At 40.1% G+C, this 24,896-nt stretch overlaps 1 protein-coding gene across 4 annotated transcripts in view; it reads left to right on the top strand.

The window, feature by feature from the left end:
• ZNF609 (zinc finger protein 609) overlaps positions 1-24,896 on the top strand; it is an 89,283-nt gene that overhangs the window by 3,554 nt on the left and 60,833 nt on the right. For 3 of the 4 annotated variants that reach the window (XM_042473226.1, XM_042473225.1, XM_042473223.1), the window contains exon 2: positions 16,494-17,377. In XM_042473226.1, the coding sequence (XP_042329160.1) occupies positions 16,625-17,377 (753 nt within the window). In that variant the 5' untranslated portion in view covers positions 16,494-16,624. The remainder of the gene's footprint in view (positions 1-16,493; positions 17,378-24,896) is intronic. The other variant, XM_042473224.1, reaches the window with a different exon arrangement.

Below are 24,896 nucleotides of genomic sequence, written 5' to 3'. Positions count from 1 at the left end.
TTCTGAACATGTCACCTCACTCTGTAACACTATATGTCAATCTTGCTTGAAATGAGGGTATATTGAGAACCTAATATTAAAAGCTGTCTTTTCCCTGCAGTGTTCCTAGGTGTCTTTGCGGCTTCACATCATGTGGGCTGTGCTTCTTCTGCCTGTGAATTATTCCTGCCTCTAGAGTGGGAAATGATAGCTCCTCAGTGCTGCCCTTGATGGGAAGAAGGGAAGGCAGTTTAACAGTTGATGGCTGCTACAGAAAGAAATGTATAGGCAGGCTGAGACATCCTCTGCACACTATGCTGGTTGATGGTCAATCTGGTCACAACCAGATGCTTACGATTTTCTGTGTTTGTGATAGTTATGTGAGTACATTCAGTCAAAGTCATTCAGTCAAAGTCTGGGTTTTATATGTAATAGCCATTGTAGTGAAAGGATTTGCTCTGTTTGATGGACTCATCCTTTAAGTTTTGTGAGATACACTTCTTCTGTAGTTTGCATTCATTTGTTTAACTAGTTTATCCTTGGCCCCATTCCCAGTTGATGGATCGATTCAACAGTGGAGCATGGTTCCCACTACATTTACCCCGATCACATTTTCTCCCACATCATTTGCCCCAATAGCATTTCCCCCCACAAATGAATAGATTCAAAATGATTCGGTTCCAGCTGGCTGAAGGGGAAATTTGAATCGATTCCGATCTGCATGTGGTTCTCACTTGCGCAGATTTGATTTATCAAAAAAGAAGTGGAAAAAATTAACGTCAAAACAACATGGGTTAAATGGGTCTAGCACATGGCCCTCCTCTTGGAATTGCTTCAGCAATTCGGATTAAGTGAGAACCAGGGTCATTTGAACCGATTCAAACTGATTCACGATTCGATTTAAAAAGTAGTGGGAATGAGGCCCTGAATAGTCTATTCCCTCCCATACTATTTGCCTGGAGTTTCAGTCAGGCTCACTAGCATTCTAATTCCAAGATAGTGTTAATTTATATCTCCTAATCTTGTGGTTTAGAGCAGATGTCGAGGGTTGCTTGTTAGTTTCAATAGTATGTTTCAGTTCTTCAACTCAGAGTTCTACATAGTCCATGTGACCGTGTGGCATATTTTCAGACTTGCCAGTTGAGATGAATCTCCGAGATCCTTTGTTTCAAGACAGATGTAAAGACTGCTCTAGCTTTTTTTTCTTGCAAGATCCCCATTGTGAGAGATGAAAAATCGCAGGCCTTGATGTTTAATAGTCCCACTGATTCTCTGGCAGTTTTCCATTTCCTAATAAATATAAAGAGGACTGTGTAATTATTCAACTAGTTTTTCAATATTTTTCTTTACTATTTTTACTCTGGTTTTCCTCATTTAGATATTTTTTCATGTTTGAAAGGATCCTAAATTTTAGGTTTTTATATGTTAATTTGGTTTGATATTATTTTGAGTATTTTAAAGCATCTTCTGTTAGAAAGTATTAATAGTTGTAATATGTGCATGTCGTTCAGAACAATGTGGTATGGAGCAATCAAGTGTTGATTACTAAATCCTAAACTGCCATGGTTTTATATTTGGCATATGGATGACATATAGTAAGTCACAATTTCTTTTCTAAGTTATTTTGTTTGTATTCGTACAAATAGGGATATCAACTGGCATTTAGGTCAAGGGTGTTTAGGAGACTGTATCTTCCTCTGTGAGCTGGCCTGGGCTCTGAGATCATCAGGAGAGGTCCATTTCTCAGTCCCACCACCATTGTAAGCACAGATGGTAGGGACATAAGAGAGGGCCTTTTTGGTGTAGATTGTTTAATAGGTGCCATGGTTTTGAGCTCACCTTTTGTTCAGTGGCAAGTGCTCAACCTGAGGATAATGGAGCAGAGGACAGAACAGGGGAAATTCAGCACAGAATAAGTAAAGAGATAGTACAGAAATACCTGGTTAATCTAAATTAATATAAGTCTCCAGAACCTGATGAGCTACATCCAAGAGTATTAAAAGAACTGGCAAATGTAATATCGGAGCCATTGCCAATAAAGGGCAGGGAACCGTCTATTATCCCCTCTGTTGTAAGCCACCTGGATTCCCAGTGATTGGGCGGCATATAAATAAATTGTATTATTATTATTATTATTATTATTATTATTATTAATCTTTGCAAACTCCTGGAGAACAGAAGTCCCAGCAGACTGGAGGAGGGCAAACGTCGTCCCCATCTTCAAAAAGGGGGGAAAAGAGGATCCCAACAATTACTGTCCATCAATACCAGGAAAGATTCTAGAGCAGATCATTAAACAGAGAGTCTGTGAACATCTAGAAGGCAATGCCATAATCACAAAAAGTCAACATGGGTTTTAGAGAAAGAAATCCTGCCAGACAAACCTGATCTCTTTTTTTGATAAAATTACCAGCTTGTTAGATGAAGGGAATACCATGTTTATGTTGATTTTAGTAAGGCCTTTGACAAGGTTTCCCATTACATTCTTGCAAAAAAGTTGGTAAAATGTGGGCTAGACAAGGTAACTCTTACATGGATTTGTAATTGGTTGACCGGCGAACCCAAAGGGTGCTCAGCAATGGCTCCTTTTCATCCTGGAGGGAAGTGACCAGTGGGGTCCCACAGGGCTCTGTCTTGGGCCCAGTGCTATTCAACATCTTGTCAATGACTTTGATGACAGAATTGGGGGCATACTTATCAAATTTGCAGATGACACCAAATTAGGAGTACTAACACCCTGGAGGACAGGATCAAAATTCAAAATGACCTGAATAGACCAGAAAGCTGGGCCAAAGCTAACAAAATGATATTCAGCACAGAAAAATGTAAGGTATTGCACCTTGGGCAGAAAAATGAAATGCATAGATATAGGATGGGGGACACCTGGCTGAATGAAACTACGGCCTGTTACAGACAGCCAAAATAAAGCTGCTTCGAGTCACTTTGGAGGTATAGTATTTCAATGATGCATGAGTCCTAAGAGTCTGGAAGCTTCACCAAAGCTGCACTCCAGTCTTTAGGACTGGAGCGTGGCTTTGGTCTCTTAGGACGCATGTATCATTGAAATACCATACCTCCAAAGTGACTCGAAGCAGCTTTATTTTGGCTGTCTGTAACAGGCCTACGTGTGAAAGGGAGCTAGGAGGCCAAGTAGACCACAAGTTGAATATGAGTCAACAGTGTGATGAGGCAGCTAAAAAGGCCAATGCAATTTTAGGTTGCATCAATAGAAGTATAGTGTCTAGATCAAGGGAAGCAATAGTGCCACTCTATTCTGCTCTGGTCAGGCCCCACCTGGAATACTGTGTCCAGTTCTGGGCACCACAATTCAAAAAGGATGTGGAGAAACTGGAGTGTCCAAAGGAGGATGACTAACATGGTGCAGGGTCAGCAAAGACATCTCTCTTCCTTATCACCTTCTTTCTGTCCTCAAAAAGTGGGTTCAACCTGGCGACCTTTCTGTGAGGACAGGTTTAGATGGCATTAGAAGGCCTTGTGGAGTCTTTTGGGGTGGAGAGCTGAACTGTATTTGTCTTGCTCAGTTTTTAGGATTGTATTGCAGTGTATTGCTGAGCAAACATGCTAAAATGTTTCCTTGTCACTTTTTACTTTGTGCGTGTCACCAGGCAGGCTTAAACCTGTATATAATTAGTGACGGGGGCTGGGTCTTAGTACAGCATCTAGAATAATAATACCTAGCATAATCACACAAAACATTATTTGACAACTCTTTTTTTGTATTTGGAGTAGCAGCATTATAGCAAGCCTTCTATTTCTGTGCTACACGGGTATTTGTAAGCACAGTGTGCTTATTATTCTAGGTAAGCTGCTGCTGAAAAGTTATGAAAACAGCATTTTGTGTAAGGTGTCTGCTTGGCTTTATAAACAGCTTCAAGCTGATCATATGCCATTCATTGAACAGGCAAGGGGCCTCCTGTGATCCTTGTGGAGGCAGGTGATAGTTTAACTGTGTTCAATTGCTGTTATATATTGAGAAACAATAGTAGCTTGCTTAAAGAGCAGTCTTCAGTGGGGAAGTGGGTAGGAGGCTCTTCCGACTGTAGAAGCTGCTTTTGTTTGAAGCCCTTGGTGTACATTAAGATGTGTCCCCTTTGTTATGCTGCTCCCTCCCAGCATTTCCACTTCTGAGATAGATTTAGCATATCTTAGGGGATACACTGAAGGATCTAGACAGATATTTCCCAGTCCTTGAACTCCTGTCTTTCCACAAAAGGGCCTAAAGGCAGGCTCTTTTCTTGTACTTCAGTCTTTCCTATAATGTGCATTGAGTGATTGGCTTAAAAATAATAATAATAAACCAGCAGCTGTTTGACAAGATCTGCTAATGCATTTCTGTTGTTTAGGATTACCCCTGCTCAGAAGTTGACTTGGTGGAAACTGCATAATAGAGGCCATATAATTTTCTGGTAGTGCCTTTCAAGTGCAGGTTTCAATATGCAGTTACTGTTGTCTGAACAAAGTGCTTCACCCATGAAATATGCCTTTAGGGTTTTTTTGAAGGGAGAAATACATATTACCAGCAGTTGTGGAGATTGGGACTTCTACACTACTGTTAGTTGGGGATTTCAGTCACCATCACAACAAACAGCTTTCAGTGGCATTTGGACTTAATGGTTGTAGACTAGTTTGGTTTCTAGATGCTGTTAAGGTTAAAAGGAGAGACATTTTAACCTGTTTGAAATAGAACTTTTAAAAACCACCTGCTTTGCTAGTGGATGCTTGGCTCTGCTGCAGTTCAGTTCTGTGGACAGAGGATACAGCTGAATGCTTAGTTCTGGGTTTCCACAGCAACATGCACATCTCAAAAATGTCTTTACATTCCCAACTTTTCTCTGTGAGTGACCCTTCTTACAGGAGAAATAATCCATCCTGGCAGTCAGTGTTGGTTTGTAGTAGGAAGTGTTATTGGTTTTCAAGGCAATATTTGTTCTGGACAGCATTGCTTGCTTTCCAAGACTTTTCCTCTGAAACTCTCAAAGGAGAGGAGAGGAGTTGAATGGAGGGAAGGAGATCCTAGAAGGTTTGGCAAGTTATTATCTAATGACCAGTCAATAAAAAAACTAGTTCGCTTTATGTTTGTGTTCTGTTTTTTTATGTGTGAGTGTGTGTTTGTAGCCTATGATAGTTGTTAGCTGTGACCTCTCTCTCTTCCATTGTCAGTTAAACTCTTATATATATATACATTCACTTCTGAAATAGGGGAAAGGCTATGTGACACTTAAAAGCTGGTAAACTGCAGCTGAAACCATGAAATACCTGTTCAGAGATTTACCACAGATGTCTGCATAACCTGGGCTTATTTTGTGCATTTTAAACATCTCTTTTCTCCTTTGGAATGACTGGATTTGATTGATACTGGTTAATATGCAACAGAGTTATACCACAAAAGAGGGACTTGCTATATTTTTTAAAGTACTGTAATGATTTATGCTATCTTACTGTCTTGTCCCAGACTTTTCTTACATATTTTTGTATGCAGATAGGATATTTGGACTGGCTGTCTATGTGTTACTGCATTAGGAAAGCTTAATTTCACTTTCAGAAGAAACTGTGCACACAGTAAACAGTCATGCAGACTTGTTCAACATCCAACATGATGAGTTTTTACAACACATTACTTTAAAAATACTGACCTTTTGTAGAATTCACAAGACTTTTGTTGGAAAAAAAAGCTTCTAGGAATAAAATGGAATAGCAGCTGTAGGATGACAACAGTAAGTGATGCTGTTTGTACAAATCCTGCCTCAAGGCCAGGGATGAGGAACCTCTGGCCCTTCAGATAGTTTGGACTTCAGTTTCTAGAAGCCTGGCCAATGATAAGGAATCTTGAGGATTGTAGAGCCAAACATCTGGAGAGCCAAAGGTTCTCTCTCTCTCTCTCTCTCTCTCTCTAGGATATTTTGTTCAGTGTCATTTCATATTCTGTTTAAACCTAGAGGAGAAAGTACTTAACAGTATGGGTAACAAATGCCAGTGTGGCATAGTGGTTTGGGTGTTGGTCTACAACTCTGGAGACCAGGGTTCGAATGCCCACTCAACCATGGAAACCCACAGGGTAGCCTTGGCCAAGTCACGCTCACAATCTCAGAGGAAGGCATGCCTCCTCTGAAGAAAAATTGCAAAAAAAAAACCCCAACATGATTGGTTGCCATAAGTCGGAAAACAATTTGAAGTTACGCAACAAGAAGAAGTAGTAAGTAATATGGAAGAAATAAAGAGAGACAGTATAGTGTAACAGATGTTGATGATTTCACATGGAAGACATAGGACTTTACATCTGCCACTTAGATTGTATTAACTATAATTATTTTCCAATTGATAGTTGAAGTTTCAATTAAACTGATTCTTGTGGGTGTCTCCAGTTTTCATCCTAACTGCATATGCTATGGACTGTGCATTTAATCTTTAAAAGCATTGGGAGTTTGTGGAGTTTGCTTGTGATGATGACTAGCTATCTGAGGTCTGAATTCCAACTATAGATTCAAATAGTATAGGTTATATTTATACTGAAATCATATCTGCTCAGAGAGAAAAAGCTGTTCCATCCTGAATGAACCTTTTCCCATTCTAAATACTGTTGTAATTCAGAGTTCATGTGTAGATAATCTTTTAACAGTATTTGGTTTTACTTAATTCTGTGATTTTCTTGTGTCCATTCAGAAAAAACAAAAGCCTTTCTGTTTTCAAACTTGCATACATGATGGTAGGAAAAAGCATGAAGGGTAGATACTGTATACTACCTATAATGTCCAGCATGCTTTGCATAATAGAATATTAAGCAAATAGAATTAAGGGTATTATCCAATAAGGCAACATCTCATTCATGTTTAGAATTTGTATTCATTCTTTCTCTCCCCCCCCCCCCTCTCTGGAAACCTTGATGCTGTCAGCAGAGTGGGCCATTTATGATCTCCTTGGGGAAATGTTCAGTCCAGCCTGGCTGCTGCCCAAATGCAAGGGTTCCAGGAAGGAGGGACAAGCTGTGAAGCAAAAGGCTCCAGTGATTTGTTTGAGGAGCCTGTGCAGAGGTCACTCCCTGGGCAATCTTGGGCTCTTGTTCTGCAGCTGCCTCTACTGAATTAGACCTGTGTTGTTTGCCTCTTGGAAGCTGAAAGTATAGCCCTTGGCTGTGGCTTATTTAATTTATTCTGTTATTATGCCTGCCTTTGCTAAGAATTTTTGGCGCTAGTATTGCTTTAAAAAAATAAATCTCATGTAATAATTGCTTTCCCCAGGATGCTTGTTAGTGTAGAACGGACATTTACCTTTAAATCTTACAATTGAAAGAATTAACCACCCAGAATATTAAAATTACAGTTGGCTCAGATTGTTCCAAAATCCCAGTACTGTTTTTCCTCCTTCCCTTCACTTGTGTTACTTCAGTAGTGGGAACTGAAATAATCTTGGAGCCAGTTTTGTTTTTCACAAACAGCTGGAGATAGTTTTGAAGGAACAGTGAACTCCTTATGGAGGAGGAACATGATAACTTCATAGATTTACCTTCATGATAGATTGGATCAGTTTTATCAGCAAATGGGTTAGGTATCTTGTGCAGTACTACAGGTGAGCAGAGATTGGGTGGTTGTTCTTCACTGTATAGCACAAGTACTGACTAACTTTTTGTATTTGGAAGAGTTAAAGGAGAGGTATTACATGGAAGAATGATTTGAAAGAGGCATTTTTCCTTATTGGAGATGATAGTTACCGCAACGATCAGTGGATGTCACATAGACAGCATCAGCTGGCATCTTGCGTGTTAGCTGTTGCCTTCTTGTGGATTGGGTACTATTTCTAGTAAAGACCAGTTAAGGCAGGATCAGAAACAGGAAAGGTCTTCCCGTGTTAGAACCTAAACAGCAGTGTCTTAAAGCATCTTAAATATTACTATACATAGAGTCGCATACATTTTCATGGACCGTAGCCCATTTCATCAGATTCAGATGCATTATAGACTATATAGTTCAACAAAGTTTATGCTAGGTCTTATGGTACAAGACTGTCATTTTGCAAAAAACATGCTAACACAGATACCACAGACTAACAACAGGCTGATACAGTATAATTTTGTAGAGCTTACTATGCAAGGCATTGTCAAGAAAATACTGCATTTTATCTCTTGTCAAAAAGAATGGCTACCAGACTTGAACCAGTGTGGACTAGTAGTGATATCTACCATATGAAAGGTATGAAATCAAGGTCTGTTCAGTGTGTCCAAAGAAGTTAAAAGGGAATACAGTCTTAGGCAAAGCTGTTGCATATATTAGAACTCTGCTTCAGGAATCTGAAGTATTTTTCTAGCTATGGACACCAGTACATTTGGGCAGTGTGCCTTTCCCCATTCTGCTTCTTTATCATGCTGATATGTGTACATTCATTTGTAGCATGGAGGAAGATCCTTTAGTTGTACTGGATGCCCTGAATATTTTAATTATAGTATCTTTTTGGGGATGGGTGGGTGGCAGGGGAACTCAGGAGTTTTCATAATCTCATCAGGCTTTTATTATAAATTGCAAAGAGCCTAACCAGTAGGCTTCTTTTGATTTTTAGATCTTCCCTTTTGTTTTGCTGCAGCTAAACATTATTGTGGGAACCTATTTGAAGACTTGAGCCCAGAAACTAATAGCTCTATCAATTTTTCGCTGGTGAGATTTGTTAAAAGTTTCAGCGTTAATAACAACTAGTTTTGTAGCCCAAGTGAAATGAGCCTTTAGAGTTTATGACTATTCTTCTGTAGTATCTGCCCTATTCCTTTGTTGTATGGCAAAGAGATTTTCTGAACAGAGCAAAACTGTGTTCCAGTTGTGCTTAGTCATTTGATATATTAGTCTGAGATGCTGAGGAATCAGGATTTGCTCTGGCTTTCTGATTTCATTTGATAACCCATTCACCATATGAACATTTCATTTATTAGATGACTTCTTGGGCCATTTTTTATCTACACTTGATAGTCACAAACCTTGGGGCACTTTGAATTTCACTGATTTTAACTATGTGTAAATCAAAGGAACAGGGAAAGGGTGGGAAAATAGGCTGATTTGACAGACAGACATGTGTACATATATCTCAGCCTAAGTTTTACTAGTCAAAGGTGCAACTGCACAAATTAGTTTTTCAAAAGGGGCATCACCAGTATAATCATGAGATCAAATGATCATTAGTAAAATGAAAGGTCAGTCACAAATTCTGTTAAACACCTGCAGTGTACAGAGTAATCCTGAAACATAATGTGGGCCTTCTCTACTGTTGCTCCAAGGCTATGGAATGACCTGTCAGAGGAGATCCGCCACGTTACCACCCTGACAGCCTTTAAAAAGGCCATTAAGACGGATCTCTTCTGGCAGGCCTTTCCAAACTAGCCTCCCCTCCCCGAGCACGATGCAGCATATTCCCCCCATTATAGAGTCCTCCTTATATTTCCCCCCAATGTTTTTATATTGTAAATAATTTAATTTAGTTTTATAATAGGGGATGGGCAATTGGGTAGGGGATTAATTTTAACTAGATTTGATATGTAATACACTGTTTTTAGATGTTGTAACCCGCCTTGATTCCCCTAAAAAGGAATGAATTGTTGTTGTTGTTGTTATTGTTATTAATAATGTTTCATGCAAGCCCTTCATATGTAAAAGGAGTCTATAAGTTACTGCAGTGGTCCATTCAGCTTGCAATCATAGGAAAAAAACCCATAGAATCATAGAGTTGGAAGAGACCACAAGGATCATCCAGTCCAACCTCTTGCCATGCAGGAACTCTCAATCAAAGCATCCCTGACAGCTGGCCAGCCAGCCTCTGTTTAAAGACTTCCAAGGATGCTCTGCCCACTCACTCCAATAGGCAGGAAGTAAAGAGAGAGACCTTCTGGTGACCCCATGTGGGTGGAGCTAACCCTAGAAGGTCAGTCGTAAAACAGCTGAATGCTCCAGAAAAAACATAATTTATTTGGATATCATCTATAGAGAATTGAACGGCAACCGAGACAGGCAGTGAGTAATCTAGCTTACTCTCCATAGGGAAGCACTATGTGGCTATGAACCATCCCTAAGCCAGCACCCCTGAGAGTGGGCCAGGATGTAGGGCTCTTATCTACTGGAAACGGACATATCACAGGTAAGAGCCAATGTCCCTATCAAAGCATCCCTGACAGATGGCCATCCAGCATCTGTTTAAAGACTTCCAAGGAGGGAGGTTCCACCATTCTCCAAGGAAGGAGTTTGTTCCACTGTTGAACAGCCCTTACTGTCAGGAAGTTCCTCCTAATGTTGAGGTGGAATCTCTTTTCCTGGAGCTTGCATCCATTGATCTGGGTCCCAGTCTCTGGAGCAGCAGAAAACAAACTTGCTCCCTCCTCAATATGACATCCCTTTAAATATTTAAACAGGGCTATCATATCACCTCTTAACCTTCGCAGGTTAAACATCCCCAGTTCCCTTAGTCGTTCCTCATAGGGCATGGTTTCCAGACCCTTCCTACCATTTTAGTCACCCTCTTTTGGACACTCTCCAGTTTTTCCACATCCTTTTTGAATTGTGGGGCCCAGAACTGGACACAATATTCCAGGTGGGGCATGACCAAAGCAGAATAGAGTGGCACTATTACTTCCCTTGATCTAGACACTATACTTTTATTGATGCAGCCTAAAATTGCATTGACCTTTTTAGCTGCTGCATCGCACTGTTGACTCATGTTCAACTTGTGGTCTACTTGGCCTCCTAGATCCCTTTCACATGGAGTCTCCTTAAACCAGGTGTCCCCCATCCTATATCTATGCATTTCATTTTTCTGCCCTAAGTGCAGTACCTTACATTTTTACGTGTTGAATTTCATTTTGTTAGCTTTGGCCCAGCTTTCTCCTAAAAAGTCACATATGGTAATTATGGGAAATAGCCATTTATGCCAAAATACTTCTACAAAGTATTTTGGATCCTCCTCTAAAAGATGTAGCAGCTGAACATGCTCACCCTAGTAGTCCTTGTAAGATGCACCTTCATAATGCAGGGGAGACAGATAACTCTGGTTTATTTCAGCTATGTGTATATGGCTGCCCAAGAAGCAATTTACATTTTAGCTGGGAGATATGGCTCAAAGTCTCTTTATCAGAATACTGGTAATAGAAAATGACACTGAAGTCTTTCTGTTAAATTGATTTACAATTCTGATTTTGTACGCTGAGTCCTTTACTTCATTCACCCTTGCTTGTGCTTTATGTTGTGATATTTTTAGACACTGGCTGTGTACCAGTATTGTAAACAAGACGCTTGGGTGGGGGTCCTAATAGCACATTTTTGTTTTGTGATATGATCTGGAAAGAGAGAAGTAAAGAGTCCTTTCTCCCCTGCCACCAGACAGTTCCCTGAACTGAAAACAGTGCCTTAGGAAGCTCCTTTGTGCACATTTTCCGTCTAGTCTTCTGGCTGCCAGCTGGCTTTCATTCAACATTGTTTTCATCATTGGAGAGAGAGCAAAAGAGAGAGAGAGCGCAACATCTTAAAAAGAAAAGCTACAAAAAGACATGGGAGTTGCTTCAGAACACAAAAAAATCAAACCTGAACAAGGCAGCTGGAGGGAGCCCAGTTCTGTAGTGTGAAGAACTAAGAGTGCTGCAGTTTCCTCTGCAAAGCAAGATGCATCCCCCTGGGTTTCTTTCGTCGTAAAAGGAAATAAAAAAGAATCCTGTGTTGAAGTAGTCTATAGAGGGAAGCTGTGGGCTGGCTGCCAGCAAGAGATGGTGGGAGGAGCGGCTTCAAAACGCAGCACTTGCTCATGTTTCCACTCTTGCCTCTGGAAATGTGGGCACTTAAGGAACCAGATGGGATGACTAGAGCTGGGTCTGGAGCTACCAGGAATGATTCTGAGTTCTTTCCAGAAAGAGGTTGCCATATTTATTTAACGGATGCCCTGCTTCTTGAAACTTGCCCTGTTCTGCTTCCGTTGCCACGATTGTTCCTGACTAATTTCCTGGGGGCTGCCTGCAGCCAGAGGGCACATATGCTGTCTTGGACTGCTCCCAGTAAGGCAGAGCGGTCATCTTAAATCCATTTAGCTTTGCCGTGCTCTAGAGCGGCAGTTGTCTGGTGCTGGAGATTTTCCATGGTTTCTGCTGTTCTTCGATGCAGGCATTCCTGAAAGTTAATCAGGTTGAAAATTATAGTCAGTCATGTCTGGAAGCAACCAGAGGCTAATCTCAGAGCTCTGTGGATTGGAACACAGGGATAGAAGATGTTCTCTTTGTGTTGCAGCTGAACTGCTAGTGGGATCAATTCACCTTTGGGTGTCAGATCGTTCCCAATTAGATTTCCCTGTGTCTCTTGTTTCACCGCAAAAGGTCAAGAGCAATGCAGGCTTTTGTGACTTGTCAGTCTGTCAAGGCACAATGATCCTTTGGCAGAATGTACTGCGGTGTTGCTTGGTGAGATTTCTTTGAAGTATTTTGATAAGGGCTACGAGTTCAAAGCGATGTTGCACATTGGTCTCTAATGACCTGGCTCCTTTTCTCAGTGTAGATGTGGTTTATAGAGGTAGCTGCCTTTAATGGAGATGAATTATTTATGTCTGGCACTGCATGTGTGCAATGTTCCCAAGTGAGAAGCTGTTTCTCTAAGTATTTCTGTTTTAAGGTGTCTCATAGAATTGCTTGTTGGAAGATTGTCAGCTGGACAAGGGAATACGTGCACTTCATGTGTGAATTCTGTATCACATGAAGGAAGTATAGAGAGGCTCATGCACTTGGATTATTCCACCCTCCCAATCTGATTTTGGTGCCTTATCCCATTCTCTCTAATGGAGCCACTCTTTAGGGGCAATGTGTCAGGAATTTAAGGCTGAATTATCATTGCTCAGAACAGGTTGTTTTGGTGATTAATTTTAAGATTACTGTGTAGATATTTCATTAGTTTTATGTTCCAGTTCTATGAAATACCTTGTTTTGTTTATAACCTTTCCTCTCTGCACACTTGGATACACATTTTATCTAGCAGTGTGGTAAATATTGGCATATTTAAATCATGTCTTTATTTAATGTAAAGATTCTGTCTTGTCTTTAGTGATGTCAGTTTTCCAGGGAAAATAAAGAACAGAAAGTTCCCCAGAAAAATATCCAGTGTTCAAAATGATGTTATTTGATAACTTAACATATTGTTATGTATTTTCAAGTGGTTTCTGACTTCCTGGTGATCCTAAGGCATCCCTATAACAGGGGTTTCTTGGCAAGATTTGTTCAGAGTGAGTTTGCTTTTGCCTTCTGGGGCTGAGAGAATGTGCCTTGCTCAGGGTTTCTCAATTGGTTTCCATGGCTGAGCAGGGATTTGAATCTTGGACTCCAGAGTCATAGTCCAACACTCAAACCATCATGCCACACAGGTTCTCAATTTAATACATGGAGTTTAAATGTTAATTTTCAAACCCATTCAACACTTTATGTGGAAATTACATTACAGGAATATTTGTAATACTGTAAAGAGAGTAACATATATTTCCCTTAATAAAAAATGACTACACCTGAAGAAATACCTTTTTTAAAAGGCCACATGCCTAGAGAGAGATGTACCTGATATATCTTGTATCAATAACTTTCTTTTGTTGAGGTATAATTGTTGTCTGTGTATGAGGGGAGGAAGGGCTGAATACGCTTATTCTAGTGAAAGAAAGAGAGAAATGAGATGGATCATTATATGGGTCTTATCTTCTTCCAGCCTAGACTACTGAGAAGAGGGAACTTGTGCATAAACTTTGTTGGTGGAATAAAAGCACAGTTAATAGTATCTGACCAGTCAGGAAGCCAGAGCATTCCAGGGAGCTATATGTTATGTGAGATTGCTGTAGGAGGGACACTACAACTTTTCAAAGCTTTTCCTGTGTCTTCTATTACACATAACATTTTCTTGATGCTGAACTTTCTCTAACATTAAGATGCAATGTCAATGTTGGTGTTTTATTTTCATGGTTATGCGCCAACCCTTGGCTTAAAAACCTCTATAATAACCTGTCAGGGATCAGATTGTCAGCAGTACAGAATCAGAGATTTGGTGTGGAATGGATGTGAATAGTGTGCCTTCTGCAGCCTGTCAGATGACTTAAATCTTGACATTGTACAGTGTAATTGTCTCCTGGTATGCTCTATTTTTCTTCTAGTCTCCTGCCTTTTGGGATTGTGAAAGGTAAAATAAAGCATCTGTTTAAAAGCAGTGCTGATTTAAGTGGGTCCCATATGTAGCAATGCAGATGTCTCTTGCACTCAGTATGGAGGTGCAGAAAACAGTAACACTTAAGGAAGAGCCAAGATGGAGGGCCAGCCATAGCTTTCACAGAAGAGCCTTTGCTCGATTTTTCTGGCTTTTAAGAAGATTACCATTTGATGTGCAAATTACCTATTGTAAATATAACCATATTATTATACAGTACCTGTTTTATGGAGTGACTGTCTTGCTGCTGTGTAGCCTCCAGGCAAATAGCCATTTTATGGAATCTTCAAAAGATACTGTTTTTTGGTCATTTAGGAACTGTAGCCTAGCATGATGGGGGCACTTAATGGATGTATTCTTCTGTTTCTTGTCTACAGAGCTTTGCCTGTGCTACTTAATTCTTTTCTGTTAAACTACAACTGAATGTGAAGTGTCCCAGTTCTCTTCTCTTTTCTTCCTATGTCTTTTCAGTAATATGTTTCCTGGAGCAATATTTACTCATTTTTCTATTTATGGTTCATTAGTCTTTTTTCTGTGTGATAATATCAATGTATAAAATGTATAAAAGATCCAGGACAAGTGACCACAAAATCTTGTTTTAATAAAAAAATGAAAACAAGGGTCTCTTAAAAAATTAAAATACTTTACTGCTTTATCTGTTTTCACTGCATTAATAGACAGGGTGTAGGAATATATGTTCTTCAGAAAGGAAACACATATGTATGTATCCCTACATTTTAACTTTTAACTGACTGTCTTACTTGCGTTCTACCAGAACAAAAATGTTCTGTTCCTTCCAGATTCATTTCCCTCCCTCTTAAGAGTGGACAGTCATTTACAGTGTGGGCCAGTCTGGGAGCTCTGGAAGGGGAGCAAACTAGGATAGTTTTTTTCATTATTTGGAACATCTACACCTTTTACTTGTACACCTTTACGTTTGTTATAGTACAAAGGCAAGATACTTAACCCCAACAGTGCATGGGGAGGAGGGAATCTGAACTTAGTAACAGATCTGACACTTTCAAACAGAAGGTCTCAGATTTAGTTCCTGGTATCACCAAAAAGGATCACATAGCAGAAGAGAAAAGACCTCTGCCCAAGTTTCTGGAGAACAGCTGACATGGATAGTAGAGACATTGGGCTAAATGAATAAAGTATAAGGGAACATTCAGGGGTAGCTATGTTGGCCATTTAACAAATGCAAACAAAAATTCATCAGTGATAACTTTATTGGCCAACAGAAATGCACAATATACTTGTTGCAAGCTTTTGAAGCTCCATGGGCTTCTTCATCAGGCAAGATGTTACAAACCAAACAGGAGGGGGAAAAACAATTGGATATGTTAGTCAGATGCCTGCATGTTGTTTCAGTCCTTAGTAAAGATGTTATGAAGGGGAGGATATCTTTTGCAGGCAGGATTCCCCTCCTCTGGCCATGTGGCAATAGGGAGTTTCTCAAAGTCCAGGAAATTTAAGGTCCATTTGCATCTCAACAGGGACTCCTCTTTTGTTTCTTGTGGTTCTGTGAAAAGCACTTATCTTTCAACCTCTGAATTTAACTGAAAATTGAAAGGCTAGGTCTCCCTACAAAAAGAACAACAACACTAAGGCAGTAAATAGCTGTATATTTAACTATAATCCTACAAAACCTAGTTACTAGGTTTGTTTAGTATTTGTTTTTAAATGAAGGCCCATATTCATGTTGAAGCAGGTGATACAAAAGGGAGACTGAAACTACATTCAGTGAAGCTACTGAAATTGGTACACTGAGTATTTAAGAATGGGCTTTTTAGAGAAGAGAGTGTGATTGAAGGAGCAGTATCAGATGGCCAAAATGGTTGCAGCAATAATGCAGGAGAGAATGAATCTTCCTTTTGAAGGACTAACAACATTTTCAAAGGATATGACAGTGTACTGCAATAGAATACATGATGGTGGAATAACAAGTTATTAATTATTTTGGTGACTGGGAGGTTTTGTTTTTCTTTTATAGTAGAGCCCTATGTTCTCTTTGAACGTTAACTTGAACATGAAAAAACTGTGTGGGAAGAAGAGTTGAATTTAAATGACTATAAGTAGAATTTGCTTAATAATTAGATTGTTATGTCTTGCTTTCAGTGACATTGATATATGGCAATATGGACTCTCGAATATCGGTGGAATGCAGATGCATGGTGAAAATCCGGAGAGAAAATAAATGTATCCTCAGATTTGCATTCTTAGATATGCACATGAATGCCTTCCCATATATGTATATGTGTTCTTATTCTTAGAGCTGGTTCAACAATATAACATCCATTTTTGCTTCCCTTTCAGCAGTTATGTTGACGCCTGGGTGGACTTTGATCACTGGAGGCTTGAGAACTTAGCTGAAGCTGCTCTTCATACCCAAAGGCTGAGGGAGCAGACAAGAGGCTTGAACCTTGAAGAGGGTCGTTAACTCTAAGATGTCCTTGAGCAGTGGAGCTTCCGGAGGGAAAGGAGTGGATGCAAACCCAGTTGAAACGTATGACAGTGGGGATGAATGGGACATTGGAGTAGGGAATCTCATCATTGATCTGGACGCAGATTTGGAGAAGGACCAACAGAAATTGGAAATGTCAGGCTCCAAGGAAGTGGGGCTACCAGCACCGAATGCTGTGGCAACACTGCCAGAGAATATCAAGTTTGTGACCCCAGTGCCAGGTCCACAGGGCAAAGAAGGCAAATCCAAATCCAAACGGAGTAAGAGTAGCAAGGACAGTAGCAAGACTGCCCCAGGATCCTCTCTGTTTACTCCAAGTGAAGGGACCAGTGGAAAGAAGGAGGCTCAGGGGCGCCCTGGGGATGGCATGAACTCTGGTGGCTTGGTGGCTGCCATTGCCCCAAAGGGCTCTGAGAAATCGGCCAAAGCTTCTCGCAGTGTGGCCAACGCAAAGAAGGAGAAGGAAGGGGGTTCGTCCAAGAGTAAGAAGGAAAGGAGTGAGGGTGCGGGTGCTCCAGCAGAAAAGGAGCCCAGTGTACTCCAACCTCTTGCTTTGGCTGTCAGGGTTGGTCAGTATGATGGTAGCCAAGGATCAGAGCCTTCTGCTACTGCTGCTGAGCAGCTTGGAGGTATAGCTATTGACACAGGATCTGCACTCAATCCTTTGGGAGTTAAATCAGAGCTGGAAGATGGTGACAGTGAATGTCGACAGCTCAAAAAAGTCAAATCGGAGAAGGTAAGACACGGGCTGGTGGTTGTAGATTGCTGCTGCTAGAAAGTACGTGATTCCATTCATCACAGTTGCAATGAAGATGTGTTGTCCCATAGTTTATATAGTATGTTTATTGGCCAGGAGCAGACTGCTAAAGCAGATTATTGCAGTTCTCTTGGACTAGCTTGGGGCAATCATATGTGGAATTGGTGGTATCACAATTTGAATACCAGAATAGATAATCCCATGGAAACACTACACCTGTGACCTACAGGCAACTAACTGGCCAAGACTGCTCAAGTACAGGATATAACAATGTCCCCCCAACCCCCCCAGCCTCTATCTATATATGTTTTCTGCATTTTAATATCTCTTAGGATACAAATATTCACCTGTATCCCAGCAAGCTCTCTTTCTAGTTAGGGCAAGATTATTCTCTGCTCTGTATAAGGATGAACTATTGGAACTGTTTCTGACCTGATAGTTTTCTTCCATAGTTATCTTCTGTTAAAGGTAAAAGTATTCCCCATTGACAAAGTTGTCAAGTCGTATCTGACCATAAGAGACAGTGCTCATTTCCGTTACTAAGCTGAAGAGCTTTAGGAGACCTATATATACCATGTAGAACACATGTAGTTTCATGTGTATAAATTACATAGTATATAGCAAATCAGTGCTTAAAATGATATTTCTTTTCAAATGGGAAGTGAAATGCCTCTTTATTTTGAGACATGTTCCCCCTTCTGAACATGTCCAATAGCTTAGGTGCTTTGAAATGCCAAAGCATATTATTCTTGTTTAAGGTTATGTATGAAGTAGCCAGGAGTCACCAGAGGCAGTTGCTGGCTCCTGTCATTGTGATAGTGAATCTGTTTTTCAGCCTAAACTTTAAAGGAACTATCCAAGGGTGCTGTAGAAGTTATTTGGGGTTAGGATTTAGTACCTTGATATCACCTTTAAAATTCACACCACAATGTGGATTCCTTGACACCTTGCACAGTCATTATGCAGATCCCATCAGGAAAGAAGAGAACCAGTACAGTATTCTTGAAAATATTTTAATCTTCAGCTCTGTTCCTGTCTCCTCTTTGTATCTTTGTTATACTCTCTTCTAGAAAGGCTGGGATTTGCTTAGCCTTGGCTGCTGAGAGCTAAAGAACCTTGTGTTTTCACTGTTTTCTGTGGTTTGACAGAATTTACAGAAACCAAGTTATGGTTCAACATAGCACTTGACCCCTTTTCTGCATGGCTTTTGATTGCTAGGTTTCTTGCAGAAAATGCTAGATTGCTGTACCTTGGTCCTAGATCCTAGACTAATGATATTTTAAATCAAGAATGCAGGATTCTACTATGTAGATGAATTATGCTTGTTAGAATATTCAGTCCTAAGTCCTATTGCTAGTTTCAATTAGAACAAACTCATTGAATCAAGTCATGTGATGAATCAACTCTTATATAGATTCATTGATTTAGTATGTCTGCTGTAGTTGGAACTAGTAATAGTATTTAGGTTCTTGAACTGTTGCTTTATAAATTTTGAAAAGCAATGGTGGCCAACATCAGAGATTCTAATTAAAAATATATGAAGCAAGAATGAAATGTTCCCATCCAACACTAAGATTGGGTGGCTATTACTACACTATATAAGAGTTAGTGAGGGAATGCTACTGAGAAAATTACAAATAGCTTATCCCAGAGCCTGTGAAGCCAGATGACAAATTAATATATCCAGGCCTGCATGAAGCTGTGAAGGAAGTTTGGAGAAGTCTTTTCTGTTTCCAAATTGGGCCCTTCTTTACAGACCTCTGGATTCAAGTCCCCTTAGTTTCTCCAGTCAGATTACAATTATATAGAATTAAGTTTAACTGAAAGGCTTTTTGAAATTGTTGAATTGTTCACAGACCTTTGATTGACCTTCGACTCATCATAATACTTCTATGACAAATGCTTTTAAAGAGATAATTGTTGTTTTCTTTTTTCACTTAAACACCCAAATACTGAATAATAAGCTGATTCTTTGGTTCCCAAGAGTGTTAAATTGTTCCAATATTATCTGTCTTGGTGGGCGGTGGTTATGAGCTGATTTCTTGGAACAAAAGGACTAGCAAGCTGAGTTCCTGGTCTGTAATCTAACATAATCCGCCCCGCACTCTCAGGTGGGGTGAAAGACATCTTTTAAGAGTTCCAGACGCTCAATATGTATCAGCTCAGAGGGTTTTCTCTATTTCAGCCCCTCAGCTCTGGAACTCCCTCCCCAATGAGCTCCGTACTTCCACCTCCCTCTTTTTTGTTCCGCCAGGCTTTCCCCTCGTGAGCCTTGTGGTCATTCTCTTCCCCTTGGCAATGTTTCTGTGTATTCCATTCTACACAGCCACTTGTATAGGGTGTTGTTAGTTTTTAGTGTTCCTAATTGTTAACCTTGTATTATTGTCATGCTGATGTTTTAATTGTCTTACTCTTTGATGTACACCGCTGTGATCGCTGGAATAGCGGTATAGAAATAAAATTTTATTATTATTATTATTATAGTGGTTTTGGAAGAAAGCAGCACAACATACTGGAATTAATGGAGGTGTGGTCATGGATCCCACTTGTTGCTTTACGCAGGGAAAATAAGATAAATGTTTCTTTCACTTTGGCTTGGTTGATCTGTTACTAGATGCTCTTTCTCCTGTTTCTTACATCTGTGGTTTGTCATGGGCCTGCGGGGATCTTTCTCTGCTCTTTGGCATGGTTTATTAATCCTTTGGAGATATTTGGAAGGGATGGAGCCAGCTTTTCAAGGAGAAACAGCAGTAGTGGACAGATGTCTTGGGCACATCCAGAGGGTTCAGAAGCAGGCTGAGTATCTAGAAGCTTGTGTGCACTGGATAGTTTGATACATTATTTCTACCAATGCATCCCTCCAGCTTACTTTACCATGTGCCAGTTGTTTGTACCAATGTATGTATAGTAATGTACAGGTATCTTGAGAAGGAAAGAGCAGAGATGTGAATGGTGAATATGATTGTAGTGTTTACCTGGTCTTTTCAGGACTGTAGTCATGGAAATGTGCAAGCCTACTGGCTTTCAGGCAGTCATATCTGTACTGCTGGTAGCACCTAATCAAATTGTCCATCAATTTCTAGCTGGCTCTCAGAAGTAAAAAGGCTTATGTGCTTTTTGAGTGCCTAGTTTTAGCTTTGTGATAGCTTGTAGAGTCATGCTAGGCATTGACTTTGCATGCTTTTGAAATGGAAATGAAGGTACTGGTATGGGTATGGGAAGGAGGAGACACTTGTGTACACATCTTCAAAAAGAAAGAAAGAAGACTAACCTCAGAGTAGGGCTTTCTGTGAGCAGTCTGCCAGGATATGCAACCACTTGTTTTCGTGTAAGCTAGCCGTCCCCAATCTTCTGCCCTCCAGATGGCTGCTGTAAGGATTGAGCTTTTTGCCTATGTTTTTTTAAAAAGCTGTTCAGTGTTCATTTTCTCTGAAGAGCTGTCAAGGTTCATCACCTTCATATCATGGATTTTATGGCAATAGCTATTTGCGAAAGGAAAAGATATGCATAGGTCTACAAATATGCTACAGAAGCCTATTTGTAGTTAATAACTGAGATCTCTGTGTTTCCAGGGCATAAGTAGAGAGAGTAACATCCTTGCATATTACAGGTCTCTCTCCCTCTTCCTGTGGATACTGTGAGCCAAAAAGCATTTAGGTAGCTGTTCACAGAACTACTTGTGATTGAAAGAGCTTGATGTGTTTGTATGGTTAAATCAGTGGTCTTCTAGATGTTGCTGAATTGCAACTGTCTTCTACCCTAGGTAGCTTAGCCAGTAGTGAGGGAAAGTTAAAGTGCAATAACATGTTCAGGGTCACAGTCACCCATAGGAGAAAAGAAGGTCCACCATTTGATTTCTTTTTTTGCCGTTACCTAACAGAACTAGTTTTAAATTATTTCCTGCCAATAGGCTGGGAGTTACTAGTGTTTATAGTGAGATGCAGCATGCATGACTCATGTGGAAAAAGACAGGCAGATTGCTCTCCTTTTTACATTCAACATATATATGTACAAAAGTAATAACCAATAAACACATAATGTGTAAAATTTGGATTCCAGGATCTGAAACCAATTCTGTAGCTGAACCTGTCAGGTATAGGGTGAGACTTTGTTCTCCTTTTTAATAGTTAATGAAAATGGGCAGTAGTATACCTAATTGAAAGGTATGACCTGACAGACAGATATGTTCCATATGGCTCTTTCTCCTTAGCTAAAACGGTCCTTCATGATAAGTCCTCCAGTGTTCCATTTTGTTGGCATCTGTGGTGTAAAAGTGTTTCTCAGAAAGTACAGTTGCCTTGTCTTACTTTCCTATAAATATCATCTCTGTGATGACATGTTGGATAAAACAGGCTCCATTGAACATAGAATTATTTGCTGAGAAGTGAACAAGACCTGCACCCAGTTCTTATGCTGTAAAATTATTGCAGGGGGATGGTTCGTAGTCTGTGTGCTCTCTCCAGTTGGACTTCTGAGGTGGGAAGAAATCCAGATGAGTTGCAGTTGGGAGACGTGATAAGAAAGAGAAAAGCATCTTCCCACCTTCTGACTCAACCCTACTATCCCCATTCTCATTGATTGCTAGACATGTGTTTGGGAAATATGGCTGTGTTGGTATCTAATTTCACTCTGAATTCAGTGTTTTTCAGCTCTACTGGGATCTACCCTTTCAAGCACTCAGACCTTGGGGTGGGAAAACTGTCTTGGAGGGAAGAACTTGACTTCTGAGTGTAATGTCACTCTTAATAGTCCTTCCGGTTTTTCCTTCCATCAATTTAGAGACTGCATGGCTGGCAGCTGTGGGTGCTTTTACATGCTTGCTGTGTAGCTACTGCAAGAGCCTGTGGGAATGGGAGGTGCAGTCTCTGGCAGCAGCATCCTTTGTCATTGTTCTTTGCTGTGCCTGCTTAGCTTGATGCTGGATAAGTGGAGGTGGGGAGATGAGCAATGGACAAAGCAGCTTCCCTCTGTTTGACTTCAGATCCAGCCTTGTTTTTTGATTGAGGACTTACTTCAGGGAGAGGACATGTTCCTCTAAGTGTGGTTTATTAATGTATTCCTATTGCATGAAGCAGAAGGGTTCTCTAAGAAGCTTCTTAAAGAGGGCTGGCTGTTCCACACACAGTGCAGTATTTGCCAGTGTTGTAGACTGTGGAAACTCATCCAAGTGGAGTATGTATATTGCTATTTATATTCATAGATGAATAGATACATCCCAAACCCACTCTCATTTATTAAAAACAGGGTTTTTCATATTACTAATCTGTCAGTTACTATTTATAGGTCCACTGTAGGTGATTACAGCAAGCCTGAAGCATATACTGCCTCTCTCACCTCCTCTCCTTTGTGTGTGAAAGGATGCGAGTAACAGCTTCTGCTTTCTCTTGAGAGCAAACCATAGTTTCTTGTTACATAAGAGCAGGCACTGTGGCTTGTTCTAAATGAAGATGGTTAAAATAAACATAGATGACACCATTGTACTTCTATTTCAAGTATACAGAACAACCCAAAGGTTTTATGAACAAAATAAAAAAATATATAAGAAACTAGCAGTTCTTAAAATACTTCACTTTCAAGCTAAATATGGTACAAATGTACCAGTGAGAATCCAGAAGGCAGTTTTTAATCTTGGGATTAGTTTTCAAGCTGACTTTTCTTAAATTGGGTTATAAGCAAAAGACATTCAGATGTTACTGAGGCTAAACTTTTATACAAAAAGCCTCATTAGTCATGTCTCCCATGAACACATCTTTGCATGACTTGGCACCAGCCAAACCTCTTCTTGGATTAAAGAATTCAGTATTGAAATATACTAACATGGAGATATGAGTGTTGTTTTTCATTTTGTAACAATCAAGGAGATAATTTAAGTTCTGTAATTTCTTTTGTAAGGCTGGGTGTAAGAGTTACCTGCGGTGGAAGAAAGATCTTGAATGCAGAGTAAGCATTAGTTTGTTTGACAGAAGACATAATCAAAAGGAAAATTAAGAAAAAAAAGAAGAAAGTGCAGCTTCATTTGCATTTGAGATGATATAGAGTAAGCCTACTGGAAACTGGTTTGGTTCTTTTCTTTTTTTAAGCAGCATAACATCAAGGTCCTTTTGGCAACAGGATAATAGAAGTAAAATACAGGAAATATTTAATATGCATAGGTAGTTTTGTCATAATTTTGTCTTTTTCACAGTTGGTTAAGGTAGAAGGTTTTGAAGGTGTGCTAAAATCACACCAGAAATAATGACTGTCTTTTTGTGCGTCCTTTCTTGCTAATTTGTGTGAAGTTCAAAGACAACCTCCTGCCACATGAATTGAGCATACTTGAGAAATGCAACCTTCACTGATTTCTATAGAAGCAGAACAGTTCTGCACACTCATCCCAAATTAACATGCAGATTGCTTTCACACATCTACAGGGTTCTGATGGTTTTCAACCCAAATGTATAAAAATACATATAAAACTATATTTTAAAGAAAATATGCTTTAAAAATTTTTAAATACGATCTGAATATGAAATCCTTGTCAGCACAACTGCTGGGGTCCAACAACCACTGTCAGCAACTCAAACGAGTCCTGGGGTTAAATCAGACCTTTGTAGCAGAGCTAGCAATTTTAGAAGCAGAAGCGTGGCTCCAGAAGCAATTGAGATAACAGCAACTGGATGTCTTCCAGGAACTGAAGCAATGTAGGAACCTCCGGGGACACTCAGCAAAGCAATGTAAGACTTCTACTGATAAACTACCAGAGAAGCAAAGTCTCCCGAAGTGCTCTTCATTCACAGTGCTATAATACAAATACAGATCTCCAAAACTCCAAACCAAACCCTACTACAAACCCACAAACTATCCCTTGCAACCCCTGGGTTTATATAGTCTCCAGACCATGTGGTCTCCCAAACCCAGTGAGTTCAGGTGTGTAACCATGTCATGTGTCTCCTGTGCAATCCAGACACATGTTTCATCATCCATGGCTACATGCACTTGGACACTGAAGTGTCCTTGAGCCAATGAGCTTCAGCTGTGCTGATCAGCCTTGCCACTCTGCTGAAGGCTCATGGCCAAACACACACACATCAAGCATTTCCCTGTATGCTGTGTTTTAACCCTTCAAATCCCTGACAATCATGTGCTATCAAAAATAGAGGATTAATGCAGAAGTAGTTCTTATTTTTGCACATGTGAAAGTGGTGTGGACTAGAAGCAGACGGATCAGCTGTGCTGCTTAACTACTGTTATAAAGTTATTTAAGGGCCTGATGCACCATTTAGACTGCATAGATATACAAATGTCCATGTGTCTAATATAGATAATTTACACCACACGTTTCTTAACTACAGAAATTAGAATTCTATAGATTGAATTTTGAATCTTTCCTAATTCAGAGGATGGGCTGCACTGCTGAGCTGCCTACCCATGATGGCCATCCCTAACACCTTTTCTTCCCCATTGGCTCATGTACTAGTAGCTATGAGCAGTGACAAGTGTGCCTTGTGCTCTGTGTTAC

Source organism: Sceloporus undulatus, chromosome 6, assembly GCF_019175285.1.
Source record: "Sceloporus undulatus isolate JIND9_A2432 ecotype Alabama chromosome 6, SceUnd_v1.1, whole genome shotgun sequence".
In the NCBI taxonomy this organism is placed as follows: domain Eukaryota; kingdom Metazoa; phylum Chordata; class Lepidosauria; order Squamata; family Phrynosomatidae; genus Sceloporus; species Sceloporus undulatus.
Note: the sequence above shows the minus strand (reverse complement) of the source record. Positions and strands in the feature narration are given on the sequence as shown.